This window comes from Rhinoraja longicauda, chromosome 34, assembly GCF_053455715.1.
Source record: "Rhinoraja longicauda isolate Sanriku21f chromosome 34, sRhiLon1.1, whole genome shotgun sequence".
NCBI lineage: Eukaryota > Metazoa > Chordata > Chondrichthyes > Rajiformes > Arhynchobatidae > Rhinoraja > Rhinoraja longicauda.
Genome location: NC_135986.1, coordinates 8,670,489 through 8,685,488, shown reverse-complemented (window position 1 = coordinate 8,685,488; position 15,000 = coordinate 8,670,489). Strand labels below are relative to the sequence as shown.

General features: G+C 51.3%; 1 protein-coding gene across 2 annotated transcripts in view; it reads right to left on the bottom strand.

Annotated features, from left to right (window-relative positions):
- LOC144609398 (neuroligin-2-like) overlaps positions 1 to 3,083 on the bottom strand; it is a 72,573-nt gene extending 69,490 nt beyond the window's left edge. For both annotated transcript variants that reach the window (XM_078427863.1, XM_078427861.1), the window contains exon 1: positions 2,360 to 3,083. In XM_078427863.1, the coding sequence (XP_078283989.1) occupies positions 2,360 to 2,820 (461 nt within the window). In that variant the 5' untranslated portion in view covers positions 2,821 to 3,083. The remainder of the gene's footprint in view (positions 1 to 2,359) is intronic.
- Between the last annotated feature and the right edge of the window lie 11,917 nt (positions 3,084 to 15,000).

The following is a 15,000-nucleotide window of genomic DNA, read 5'->3' as shown; positions in this document are numbered from 1 at the left end:
TGTCTACCCCTCCATTCCCTGCATAACCACGGGCTGTCTAGAAACATAGAAACACAGGAAACAGGTGCAGGAGGAGGCCATTTGGCCCTTCAAGCCAGCACCGCCATTCAATGTGATCATGGCTGATCATTCACAATCAGTAACCTGTGCCTGCCTCCCCATATCGCTTGATTCCACTAGCCCCTAGAGCTCTATCGAACTCTCTTTTAAATCCATCCAGTGAATTGGCCTCCACTGCCCTCTGTGGCAGAGAATTCCACAAATTCACAGCTCTCTGGGTGAAAACATTTTTTCCTCATCTCAGTTCTAAAATGGCCGACCCCTTACTCTTAAACTGTGTGACCCCTGGTTCTGGAGCCCCCCCCCAACATGGGGAACATAGGAAAGCAAGACCGATGGATCTTCTTGGATACCCAACCAATTGTTGACGAAAACGCAAGGCCAATGGGGCGTCCTGGACCAATCGGTGGTCTTGCTGGCCAACCGGCGGAGGTCATTGGCCCGATTAGATGGGGCTTCTTCCGACCAATCGCTGGAAGGGAAACCAAGACCAACGTAGCTCCTTCGCCCCATTGGCTCGACTTCCCAACCAATGAGTGGAGAGAGCAAGACCCTGTGGAGCTCATAGGCCCAATCGGTCCGGCTTTTCCAACCAATCGCTGGAAGAGCAATCAAGATTGAGGGAGCTGATTGGCTCGACCCGGTTGGGCTTCCCGACCAATCAGTGGAAGAGAGTGCAAAACCGACCAAGCTCATTGGCCCAATTGGTTTGGGCTTCCCTGACCAATCAGCGGTATAAAAGCAAGACGAATGGAGCTCATTGGTCCAATTAGACTGGTCTTCCTTGACCAATCAGTGGAAGAGAAACCAAGAACCCTTTGGCCTCATTGGGTGGTCTTCTCGGCCAATCGGTGGAAGAGAAACCAAGAGCCCTTTGGCCTCATTGGGTGGTCTTCTCGGCCAATCGGTGGAAGAGAAACCAAGAGCCCTTTGGCCTCATTGGGTGGTCTTCTCGGCCAATCGGTGGAAGAGAAACCAAGAGCCCTTTGGCCTCATTGGGTGGTCTTCTCGGCCAATCGGTGGAAGAGAAACCAAGATCAACGGAGCTCATTGGTCCATTGGCTCTGCTCTGGTATTTTATTTTATATTCATTCTTCACATGTTTAAATTATAATCTTTTATTTTTAATTGTCTACTGTATGTCCGCGTTGTTACTTGCGAGCGGAGCACCAAGGCACATTCCTTGTATGTGTACATACTTGGCTAAAAAATAATTATTCAATTCAATTCAATTCGTTGGCCCAATTGAATTGGTCTTCCTGACCAATCAGTGGAAGAGAAACCAAGATCAACTGAGCTCATTGGCGTCATTGGTTGGTATTTCTGACCAATCAGTGGAAGAGAAACCAAGATCAGCTGAGCTCATTGGTTGTTCTTCCCGGGCCAATTGGCGAAAAGAAGGTCAATGGATCTCATTGACGTCATTGGTTGGTCTTCCTGACCAATCAGTGGAAGAGAAATCAAGATCAACCCATTTGGCCCCATTGGTTGGTCTTCCTGACCAATCAGTGGAAGAGAAACCAAAATCAACTGAGCTCATTGGCGTCATTGGTTGTTCTTCCCGGCCAATTGGCAAAAAGAAGGTCAATGGATCTCATTGACGTCATTGGTTGGTCTTCCTGACCAATCAGTGGAAGAGAAACCAAGGTCAACCCATTTGGCCCCATTGGTTGGTCTTCCTGACCAATCAGTGGAAGAGAAACCAAGATCAACCCATTTGGCCTCATTGGTTGGTCTTCCTGACCAATCAGTGGAAGAGAAACCAAGATCAAACCATTTGGCCTCATTGGTCGGTCTTCCTGACCAATCAGTGGAAGAGAACCGAAGATCAACCCATTTGGCCTCATTGGTTGTTCTTCCCGGCCAATTGGCGAAAAGAAGGTCAATGGATTTCATTGGCCTCATTAGCTGGTCTTCCTGACCAATCAGTGGAAGAGAAACCAAGAACAACCCATTTGGCCCCATTGGTTGGTCTTCCTGACCAATCAGTGGAAGAGAAACCAAGATCAACTGAGCTCATTGGTTGTTCTTCCCGGCCAATTGGCGAAAAGAAGGTCAATGGATCTCATTGACGTCATTGGCTGGTCTTCCTGACCAATCAGTGGAAGAGAAACCAAGACTAACCATTTGGCCTCATTGGTTAGTCTTCCGGGCCAATTGGAAGAAGAAGGCCAATGGATCTCCTTGACCAAATTGGCTGGATTTCACAACGCCATTAAATACCAGACCTTCCCCCCCACCCCCCCATCCCCCATCCCCCCCACCCCCTCCCCCCCGCTCCCCCATGGTCAGGGCTTACCGTTCTCGGTGGGGACGTAGATGTTGAGGTAGAGGCAAGTCCTCACTCTGGTCCTGGATGTAGGTGGCCACATCGTCGAGGTTGGAGAGGAAACCACACGGGCAGCATGACCTCGGGCAGCATGCCGTGGATGTTCTGCGGGCAGACGGGGGCGAACTGGGTGGCGTTGCGCACGTGCTGCCAGGAGGCGGGCGCCTCGGGCGGCTGGAATCGCCGCTCGCCCACGGGCGGGGTGGCGAAGGGCACGCCCAGGTACTGCACCACGGGGCCAGGATCTCGTTGTTCAGCTCCTTGCGCATGCCGCGCAGACGGCCGTAGTTGGTGGCCACCACCGGGTGTGTCTCCTCAGGCCTCTGGCCCGACATCAGGCCGAAGCAGGCCAGGGCCTCCAGGGCCCAGAGGAGGAGGCCCAGCTCAGACGCTCGGCGGAGGAAGAGGGGATAGACCTGGGCGAGGGACATCTTCTCTTCTCCCTACCCCCTTTGGCGCTTGCCCTCTCTCTTGTCGAGCGGGTGGGTGGGTGCGTGGGTGAGGGTGGGGGGAGGGGGGGGCGGGGAGAAGGTAGGGAGGGCGGAGAGGCCTGCGGTGGACACCTTGATGGGACCTCGGGCGGGTCCTTGGCTCTCCCGGCGGGACGACGTGTCTCAATGGGCCACGAGAGACAATCTCGCCGCCCGCGCAGCGCCGCGTTTCATTCCTCCCGGGCCGGGTCGAGGCGCTCCTGGGATCTGCGTCGGGCGGGGGTGGGTGGGGGGGGGGGAGTAGAGAGAGAGAGAGAGAGAGAGAGAAGGATTATGGGAGTGTACAAGGTCACAAGGTCACAAGTGATAGGAGCAGAATCAGGCCGTTCGGCCTATCAGGTCCACTCAATGCACGGTGGCGCGGCGGTAGAGTTGCCGCCTTACGGCGAATGCAGCGCCGGAGACCCGGGTTCCATCCCGACTACGGGCGCCGTCTGTACGGAGTTTGTACGTTCTCCCCGTGACCTGCGTGGGTTTTCTCCGAGATCTTCGGTTTCCTCCCACACTCCAAAGACGTGCGGGTTTGTAGGTTAATTGGCTTGGTGTAAATGTAAAAATTGTCCCTAGTGTGTGTAGGATAGTGTTAGTGTGCGGGGATCGCTGGTCGAAGGGCCCTGTTTCCACGCTGTATCTCTAAACTATCGCGGCTGGTCTATCTCTCCCTCCCAACCCCATTCTCCTGCCTTCTCCCCGCAACCCCTGACACCCGCACTAATCAAGAATCTATCTATCTCTGCCTTAACAATACCCACTGACTTGTGGCCTCCACAGCCGTCTGTGGCAAAGAATCCCACAGATTCACCACCCTCTGACTAAAGAAATTCCTCCTCATCTCCTTCCTAAAGGAACGTCCTTCAATTCTGAGGCTGTGCCCTCTGGTCCTAGACTCTCCCACTAGTGGAAACATCCTCTCCACATCCACTCTATCCAGGCCGCTCACTATTCTGTACGTCTCAAGGAGGTCCCCCCCTCATCCTTCTAAACTCCAGCGAGTACAGGCCCCAGTGAATAGATAGGGCAAAAGCACAGGGCCTAGGAAGGAACTGCAGACGCTGGTTTACACCGAAGAGGGACACAAAATGCTGGAGCAACTCAGCGGGACAGGCAGCATCTCCGGAGAGAAAGAATGGGCGACGTTCTGGGTTGAGACCCTCCTTCTGGCCGAGGGTCAGGGGAGAGGGAGACACAGAGATAAAGGGCGGGACTGTCGTACGTTGAAAGACTGGAGCGACTAGGCTTGTATACACTGGAATTTAGAAGGATGAGAGGAGATCTTATCGAAACGTATAAGATTATTAAGGGGTTGGACACGTTAGAGGCAGGAAACATGTTCCCAATGTTGGGGGAGTCCAGAACCAGGGGCCACGCACAGTTTAAGAATAAGGGGTCGGCCATTTAGAACGGAGATGAGGAAAAACTTTTTCAGTCAGAGAGTTGTGAATCTGTGGAATTCTCTGCCTCAGAGGGCAGTGGAGGCCAATTCTCTGAATGCATTCAAGAGAGAGCTGGATAGAGCTCTTAAGGATAGCGGAGTCAGGGGGTACGGGGAGAAGGCAGGAACGGGGTACTGATTGAGAATGATCAGCCATGATCACATTGAATGGCGGTGCGTACAGGCTCGAAGGGCCGAATGGCCTCCTCCTGCACCTATTGTCTACTGTCCATTGGCAAGGTGTGAAAAGGAGACACCAAAAGAGATGGGAAAAAGGTCAAGGTCATTAGGTAGGGGAAGTTGACAAAGCAAACAGAGATAGGATGTTAACGGTGGACAGTCAGACTGGTTGGAGAACTGGGAAAGGGGGGGATGGAGAGAGAGGGGTGTGTAAATTAGAGAAGTCAATATTCATAGTAAATGCACAGGAACCTTTACGCAGAGGCCGGGGAATCAAGAACCTGCGAGCGGCACGGTGGCGCAGCGGTAGAGTTGCTGCCTTACGGCGAACGCAGCGCCGGAGACCCGGGTTCCATCCCGACTACGGGCGCCGTGCTGTACGGAGTTTGTACGTTCTCCCCGTGACCTGCGTGGGTTTTCTCCGAGATCTTCGGTTTCCTCCCACACTCCAAAGACGTGCGGGTTGTGTACGTGCGGGTAAATGTAAAAACTGTCCCTAGTGTGTGTGGGACAGTGTTAGTGTGCGGGGATCGCTGGGCGGCGCCGACTCGGTGGGCCGAAGGGCCTGTTTCCGCGCTGTATCTCTAAACTAAACTAAACTAAACCTTCGAACAAGAACTTAAAGTGAGAGGGGAAAGATTTAATAGGAACCTGAGGGGTAACCTTTGTCCACACAGAGGGTGGTGGGTGCATGGAACGAGCTGCCGGAGAGGGTAGTTGAGGCTGGGGCAATAACAGCATTTAATGGAGACATTTGGAGGGCCTGTTTCCGTGCTGAATGACTCTGTGACTCAATGAGGGGAAGAGAGAAGCCATTGTTAAAGTCCTTTGTTTAGTTCTTGGGTGCCGGCCTGGTGGCACAGCGGTAGAGTTGCAACCTCACAGCACCAGAGTTCAATGCTGACTACGGGTGCTGTCTGTACGGAGTTTGTACGTTCTTCATGTGACTAGGGTTGCCAACTGTCCCGTATTAGCCAGGACATCCCGTATATTGGGCTAAATTGGGCTGTCCCTATGGGACCCCCCCTTGTCCTGTATTAGGGCCCGGGGGGCGCTGTAGGCCTGGACACTGTAGGCCCGACGCTGTAGGCCCGGAACTGTAGGCCCGGAACTGTAGGCACGGACGCTGTAGGCCCGGACGCTGTAGGCCCGGACACTGTAGGCCCGGACGCTGTAGGCCCGGACGCTGTAGGCCCGGAACTGTAGGCCCGGAACTGTAGGCACGGACGCTGTAGGCCCGGACGCTGTAGGCCCGGACGCTGTAGGCCCGGACACTGTAGGCCCGGACACCGTAGGCCCGGACACTGTAGGCCCGGACAATGTAGGCCCGGACACGTAGGCCTGGACAATGTAGGCCCGGACACGTAGGCCTGGACACTGTAGGCCCGGACGCCGTAGGCCCGGACATTGTAGGCCCAGACACTGTAGGCCCAGGGGCCGCTGTAGGCCCAGACAGTGTAGGCCTGGAGTCCCGGGTGCTGCCTAACGGACGTAGCCTAGCACCCCGCCTCCTGGCCCGGGGCGGCCACCATTGGTGGAGCGGGAGCACGTGACCGCCGGCTGGGTGAGGTCACGTGGGGCGCGGGGCGTGACGTCACCTTGTCCCTTATTTGGGAGTGAGAAAGTTGGCAACCCTACCCGTGACCTGCGTGGGTTTTCTCCGGGTGCTCCGGTTTCCTCCCACACTCCAAAGACGTGCAGGTTTCTAGGTTAATTGGCTTTGGCAAAATTGTAAAATGTCCCTGGTGTGTGTGCGTGTGTGTGTGTGTGTGTGTGCGTGCGTGCGTGCGTGCGTGCGTGCGTGCGTGCATGCGTGCGTGCGTGCGTGCATGCGTGTGTGTGTGTGTGTGTGTGTGTGTGTGTGTGTGTGTAGGATAGTGTTAGTGTGCGGGGATCGCTGGTCGGCGTGGACTCGGTGGGCCGAAGGGCCTGTTTCCACGCTGTATCTCTAAAATCTAAAGTCTGGCGTTTTCGTTAGGTTTAGAGATACAGCACAGAAACAAAGAACGCAGAGTGCTGGAGTAACTCAGCGGGTCAGGCAGCGTCTGTGGAGAACGTGGATAGGTGACGTTTCACAGAGTGCTGGAGTAACTCAGCGGGTCAGGCAGCGTCTGTGGAGAACGTGGATAGGTGACGTTTCGGGTCGGAATGGAAACAGGCCCTTCAGCCCCCCGAGTCCACTCCAACCGTCGATCACCAGCTCTGTGTTATCCCACTTTCTCATCCACTCCCTACACACGAGGGGGCGATTTTCAGAGGGCCGATTAACCTACAAAAACCGCACGTCTTTGGGATGTGGAAGAAAACCCGAACACCCGGAGGAAACCCACGCGGGTCACGGGGAGGACGTGCAAACTCCACACAGATAGACAGCAAATGAGGTCAAGTTAGGATTGAACCCTGGTCTGTGTCGCTACGAGGCGGTGGTTCGACCCGCTGTGCCACCGCGCCATCCAAGTCAGCAATCCAAGGAAGCTAGTTACTGAAGACACAAGGAACTGCAGAGCAAAAAAAGGCACAAAGTGCTGGAGTAACTCAGCGGGGCAGGCAGCATCTCTGGAGAACGTGGATCAGGTGACGTTCTGGGTCGGCGACCCTTCTTCGCGTGGATTACGGAGGGGGGGTGGAAGGGGTTAAGGAGACAGGGGGAGCAGGGCAGAACCGGGCGAGTGATGGGTGGATACGGGCGAGGGGGAGGGAGGGGTTGGTCGGCAGATGGCCGGAGCTGAAAGGAGGAAAAGCGTGAGTTGAGGATAGAAGAGGCGGGAATTGAGGATAGAAGAGGCGGGAATTGTGAAGCCAGAGGATCGGATGTGGGTGGAAGGGGACAGGGGGGAAGGGCGTGATCTGGGTGCGGGTCCAGATGGGACAGAGGTGGTAGAGAGCTTTAAATCACCAGACTTATATATCAGAACATGGGCCGACTCCATTGAAAGGGCAGGTAGGTACAAGATGCTGGAGTAACTCAGCGGGACAGGCAGCATCTCTGGAGAGAAGGAATCTGTTCATTGGCTTCCGTAACTTGTAAATTGTCCCTAGTGTGTTTAGTTTAGAGACACAGCGTGGAAACAGGCCCTTCGGCCCACCGAGTCCAAACCGACCAACAATCCCCACACACTAACACTACCCTGCACACACACTAGGGACAATTTTACGTTTTACATTTAGACCAAGTCAATTAACCAACAAACCCGTACGTCCTTGGAGTGTGTAGGATAGTGTAGGATAGTGTCCAGTGTGCGGGGATCTCTGGGCGGCACGGACCCGGTGGGCCGAAGGGCCTGTTTCCGCGCTGCATCTCTAAACTAAAGAAAAACGAAACTAAACTGGAGGTCTTTGAGGATGTTGAAGGTTTGGGTCAAAAGGTTGTCTTGGCCAATGGAGATATCTTAGAAGATTGAGGGGGGATCTTACAGAAACGTACAAAATCCTTAAGGGGTTGGACAGGCTAGATGCGGGAAGATTGTTCCCGATGTTGGGGAAGTCCAGAACAAGGGGTCACAGTTTAAGGATAAGGGGGAAGTCTTTTAGGACCGAGATGAGAAAGTTTTTTTTCACACAGAGAGTGGTGAATCTGTGGAATTCTCTGCCACAGAAGGTAGTTGAGGCCAGTCCATTGGCTATATTTAAGAGGGAGTTAGATGTGGTCCTTGTGGCTAAAGGGATCAGGGGGGTATGGAGAGAAGGCAGGTACGGGATACTGAGTTGGATGATCAGCCATGATCATATTGAATGGCGGTGTGTACAGGCTCGAAGGGCTGAATGGCCTACTCCTGCACCTATTTTCTATGTTTCTATGTTTCTATCTTGAGTTCAATGAAAGACCAGTATGTTGGGTTAACTATCCTTGGTCGTGTGTAGGAAGGAAGTCCAGGCGCTGGTTTTAACCGAAGATGGACACGAAAAGCTGGAGTAACTCAGCGGGTCAGGCAGCATCTCTGGAGAGAAGGAATGGGTGACATTCCGGCTCCGAAGAAGGGTCTCGACCCAAAACGTCACCCATTCCTTCTCTCCAGAGATGCTGCCCGTCCCGCTGAGTTACTCCAGCATTTTGCGTCTATCTCCAACGCCTCTACTATCTGAGAAGGCTAAGGGTATTCAGCACGTCTCCAAAGACTCTTACAAACGTCAACAGGTGCATTGTGGAGTTGTATCACAGCTTAAATGCCCAAGACCGCAAGAAATTGCAGAGTTGTAGATGTAACCCAGTCCATCGCACAGAACCAAACTCCCCACGATTGACACCAACTGGATCTTTAAACTAAACTAAACTAAACTAGCAATCTAAACAACAAAATTAAATTAAACTAAACTAATCTAAACAAACGAAACTAACCAAGAAACAACACTAAACAATCAAATTTACCTAAAACAATCAACTACGCTAAACAAACTAAGCTAAACTACTCTAAACAAATTAACTAAACTAACAAATTAACTAAACTAACAAATTAACTAAACTAAACAAGCACACTAACTAACTGCCTAAACTAAACAAGCAAACGGAACAAAATAAACACACTAACTAACTAATCTAATCAACTAACCTAAATTAAACAAACTAAACTTACCCATGCTAAACTAAATAAACAAATCAACACAAACTTAACTGAACAAGCAAAGTAAAACAAATTAAACTATTCTAACAAGTTAACTAAACTAAACTAACAAGTTAACTAAACTAAACTAAGAATTTAACTAAACTAAACTAACAAGTTAATTAAACTAAACTGACAATTTAACTAAACTAAACTGACAATTTAACTAAACTAAACTGACAATTTAACTAAACTAAACTAACACATTAACTAAACTAATCTAACAAGTTAACTAAACTAAACTAACAAATGAACTGAACTAAACTAACAAGTTAACTAAACTAAACTAACAATTAAACTAAACTAAACTAACACACTGACTAAACTAAAACAGACAAACAAAATGAAACAAATCAACCAACTAAATTAAACAAACAAACTAAACAAACACACTGGCTAACTTACTGACTAAACTAAACAAGCTATTAACTAAACCTAACAAACACTAACTGACTAACTAAACAGAACAAACTAACAAACAGATCAAAACAAACATACTGACTAACTAACCTAATTAACTAAACTAAATTAAACAAACCGTAACCAAACTAAACCAAATAAACAACACTAAACAATCAAACTAAACTAGACTCTATGAACAGAACTAAACAAACAGAATCACACGAAACAACGAAACTAAATCCAACTAAACGCACAAACTAAACTAGACCAGTAAACCAATACATTAAATGAAGCAAACAAACCTAAACTAGACAAACTAAAGTAAACAGCTGAACTAAATTGGACAAACTAAAGTAAACGGACAAATTAAGCTGAACTAAACAACTAAACTAAACAAAAATAGACCAGCCTTGATTGAACAATTAACAAATACATTTATTCAGCACTCTCAACAGAAGGCAATCGACAACAGACAATAGGTGCAGGAGGAGGCCATTCGGCCCTTCGAGCCTGTACGCACCGCCATTCAATGTGATCATGGCTGATCATTCTCAATCAGTACCCCCGTTCCTGCCTTCTCCCCATAACCCCCTGACTCCACTATCCTTAAGAGCTCTATCCAGCTCTCTCTTGAATGCATTCAGAGAATTGGCCTCCACTGCTTCTGAGGCAGAGAATTCCACAGATTCACAACTCTCTGACTGAAAAAGTTTTTTCTCATCTCAGTTCTAAATGGCCGACCCCTTATTCTTAAACTGTGTGTGGCCCCTGGTTCTGGACTCCCCCAACATTGGGAACATGTTTCCTGCCTCCAACGTGTCCAACCCCTTAATAATCTTATACGTTTCGATAAGATCCCCTCTCATCCTTCTAAATTCCAGTGTATTCCAGCGATCTGGATCGGGATCGGGATTTTGATCGTGAACGAGACCGGGATCGAGAAGTAGACTTGGAGGGCCGAATGGCCTAATTCCGCTCCAATTCCTTATGACCATAAATTAAACTAAATAAACCGACTAAATTAAACAAACTAACTAAACTAAACTAAACAACTAAACTAAACTAGGCTAAGGTGAGCTGAGGTAAATTACAATGTAGTGTGGGGGGGACAGGCAGCATCTCCGGAAAGAAGGAATGGGTGGCGTTTCGGGTCGAGACGGAGAGGGAGACTAGAGATATGGAAGGGTAAGGTGTGAAAACGACAGATCAAAGCAGACGCTGATCAAGGAAAGCGTGCAGGTGCAGCAGGCAGTGAAGAAAGCGAATGGTATGTTAGCATTCATAGCAAGAGGATTTGAGTATAGGAGCAGGGAGGTTCTGCTGCAGTTGTACAGGGCATTGGTGAGACCGCACCTGGAGTATTGTGTGCAGTTTTGGTCTCCTAACCTGAGGAAAGACATTCTAGCCTTAGAGGGAGTACAGAGAAGGTTCACCAGATTGATCCCTGGGATGGCAGGACTTTCATATGAAGAAAGACTGGATAGACTGGGCTTGTACTCGCTGGAATTTAGAAGACTGAGGGGGGACCTTATTGAATCATATAAAATCTTAAGGGGTTGGAGAGGCTAGATGCGGGAAGATTGTTCCCGATGTTGGGGAAGTCCAGAACCAGGGGTCACAGCTTAAGGATAAGGGGGAAGTCTTTTAGGACCGAGATGAGAACGTTTTTTTTCACACAGAGAGTGGTGAATCTGTGGAATTCTCTGCCACAGAAGATAGTTGAGGCCAGTTCATTGGCTATATTTAAGAGGGAGTTAGATGTGGCCCTTGTGGCTAAAGGGATCAGGGGGTATGGAGAGAAGGCAGGTACGGGATACTGAGCTGGATGATCAGCCATGATCATATTGAATGGCGGTGCGTACAGGCTCGAAGGGCCGAATGGCCTACTCCTGCACCTATTTTCTATGTTTCTATGTTTCTATGTTCATTGTTGGCTGAGGGCAAGTTGACCACAAGGCACACAAATAGTAACATTAATCAGGAGGAGAGTGAAACTAGTTGGAGAACTAGGGTGGGGGAGGGACGGAGAGAGAGAGGGAAAGCCAGGATTAGAGAAGTCAATGTTCACACCGCTGGGGTGTAAACTGCCCAAGCGAAATATGAGGTGCTGTTCCTCCAATTTGCGCTGGGCCTCACTCTGACAATGGAGGAGGCCCAGGAGAGAGAGGTCAGTGTGGGAGTGGGAGGGAGAGTTGAAGTGTTTGGCAACCGGCAGTTCAGGTAGATTTAGGCGGACTGAGCGGAGGTGTTCTGCGAAAACGATCGCCGAACTGACGGTGGTATATTCAATACTCTGACTGATGCAGGCAACATTTTTAGCTTAAGTTTAGTTTATTAAGGTCCCGTGTACCGAGCGAGGTACAGTGAAGAGCTTCTGTTGCGTGCTAACCAGTCAGCGGAAAGACAACACACGATTACAATCGCGCCGTCCACAGTGTACAGATTTAAAAGCGTGGCGTGATTGCAATATGTGGTTGTCGATCTACTTTCGTTCTTTTAGATTTTAGATTTAGAGATCCAGCGTGGAAGCAGGCCCTTCGGCCCACCGAGTCCGCACCGCCCAGCGATCCACGTACACTAACACTACCCATCACACACCAGGGACAATTTTACAATTCACACCGAACCCAATTAACTTACAAACCTGCACGTCTTTGGAGTGTGGGAGGAAACCGAAGAGTCTCGGAGAAAACCCACGCAGGTCACGGGGAGAACGTGCAAACTCCGTACGGACAGCACCCATAGTCGGGATCGAACCCGACTCTGCCGCCGAGCCAACCGTGGCCGCCCCAAGCGGTTCTGCGGCCGCTGGCTCGCAAATGGCCGCCCGGGTTGGCCGCCATTTTGGAAGCGGAAACCAGCAGTTCCGTGTTGAAACCGGGCCACGCCAACGCGGGATGGGGGGGGGGTGGGAAGGAAACATACGTGTGCGGAGGGGAGCTCAGGCGTGTCGAGGCCGTGTTTCTGAGGGAAGGTTTTGATCAGCTACCGATCAAACAGAATGATCGAGCAGCAAGCTTGTCTCTGGAGAGTCCTTTAGTGCAGTGGATTAGAAACTGCCACAAAACCCATCACAAAGCTTGAAAGGGTTCAGAGAAGATTTCCGAGGATGTTGCCAGGACTCGAGGGGCCTGAGCTACAGGGAGAGGTTGAGCAGGCTGGGTCTCTATTCCTTGGAGCGCAGGAGGATGAGGGGAGATCTTATAGAGGTGTACAACATCACGAGGGGAATAGATCGGGTAGACGCACAGAGTCTCTTGCCCAGAGTAGGGGAATCGAGGACCAGAGGACATAGGTTTAAGGTGAAGGGGGAAAGATTTAATAGGAATCTGAGGGGTAACTTTTTCACACAGAGGGTGGTGGGTGTATGGAACGAGCTGCCGGAGGAGGTAGTTGAGGCCGGGACTATCCCAACGTTTAAGAAACAGTTAGGCAGGTACATGGATAGGGCGGGTTTGGAGGGATATAGACCGAGCGCAGACAGGTGGGACTAGTGTAGATGGGGCATGTTGGCCGGTGTGGGCAGGTGGGACTAGTGTAGATGGGGCATGTTGGTCGGTGTGGGCAGGTGGGACTAGTGTAGATGGGGCATGTTGGTCGGTGTGGGCAGGTGGGACTAGTGTAGATGGGGCATGTTGGCCGGTGTGGGCAGGTGGGACTAGTGTAGATGGGGCATGTTGGTCGGTGTGGGCAGGTGGGACTAGTGTAGATGGGGCATGTTGGCCGGTGTGGGCAGGTGGGACTAGTGTAGATGGGGCATGTTGGCCGGTGTGGGCAGGTGGGACTAGTGTAGATGGGGCATGTTGGTCGGTGTGGGCAGGTGGGACTAGTGTAGATGGGGCATGTTGGCCGGTGTGGGCAGGTGGGACTAGTGTAGATGGGGCATGTTGGTCGGTGTGGGCAGGTGGGACTAGTGTAGATGGGGCATGTTGGCCGGTGTGGGCAGGTGGGACTAGTGTAGATGGGGCATGTTGGTCGGTGTGGGCAGGTGGGACTAGTGTAGATGGGGCATGTTGGTCGGTGTGGGCAGGTGGGACTAGTGTAGATGGGGCATGTTGGCCGGTGTGGGCAGGTGGGACTAGTGTAGATGGGGCATGTTGGTCGGTGTGGGCAGGTGGGACTAGTGTAGATGGGGCATGTTGGTCGGTGTGGGCAGGTGGGACTAGTGTAGATGGGGCATGTTGGCCGGTGTGGGCAGGTGGGACTAGTGTAGATGGGGCATGTTGGTCGGTGTGGGCAGGTGGGACTAGTGTAGATGGGGCATGTTGGCCGGTGTGGGCAAGTAGGGCCGAAGGGCCTGTTTCCACACTGTATCACTCTATGGCCCTCTACAACTGGGCTAGCAGCTGGGAGCCAGGCAACGAGCCACCTTGATTAAGGGTGGTCACGGTGGCGCAGCGGTAGAGTTGCCGCCTTACAGCGCTACAGCGCCGGAGACCCAGGTTCGGTCCCGACCACGTGCGCCGTCCGTACGGAGTTTGTACGTTCTCCCCGTGACCTGCGTGGGTTTTCTCCGAGATCTCCGGTTTCCTCCCGCACTCCAAAGACGTGCAGGTTTGTAGGTTAATTGGCTTGGTGTACGTGTAAGTCGTCCCGAGTGGGTGTGGGATAGCGTTAGTGTGCGGGGATCGCTGGTCGGCGCGGACCCGGTGGACCGAAGGGCCTGTCTCCGCGCTGTACTGTATCTCTGTACAGGCGTCAGGGGTCACGGGGAGAAGGCAGGAGAATGGGGTTAGGAGGGAGAGATAGATCAGCCGTGATTGAATGGCGGAGTGGACTGGATGGGCCGAATGGCCTAATTCCGCTCCAATTCCTTATGACCAACAAAATCCAATTTTACAAATTTGCAGACGACGCCAGTTCTGTTTAGTTGACCGGTACGTGTACAGAGGTACAGTAAAAAGCCTTTGCTCACAAGTCTCTCCGCTGACTGAACAGCACGCAACAAGAAGAACTTACAGAATAATGGAAGGCATAGATGTGGAGAGGGCGTGTCCACTGGTGGGAGAGGATCAGAGGGCACAGCCTCAGAATTAAAGGGCGCTCTTTTAGAAAAAATTAGGGAGAGGGAGAGAGAGAAGAGGAGAGGATAAAGAAGAGGGGGAGAGGGAGAGGGAGAGACAGAGAGAGAGAGAAAAAAAAGGACAGAAGAGAAAGGAGGCAGGAAAAGAGAAAGAGAGAGAGAGAGAGAGAGAGAGAGAGAGAGAGAGAGAGAGAGAGAGAGAGAGAGAGAGAGAGAGAGAGAAAAAGAGAGAGAAAAAGAGAGAGAGAGAGAGAGAGAGAGAGAGAGAGAGAGAGAGAGAGAGAGAGAGAGAGAGAGAGAGAGAGAGAGAGAGAGAGAAAAAAAAGAGAGAGAGAGAGAGAGAGAGAGAGAGAGAGAGAGAGAGAGAGAGAGAGAGAGAGAGAGAGAGAGAGAGAGAGAGAGAGAGAGAGAGAGAGAGAGCGAAGAGACAGGGCGAGAGAGAAGGAAAGAAGGGAGAAAAGAGAGAGAGAGAGGAGAGAAGGAGG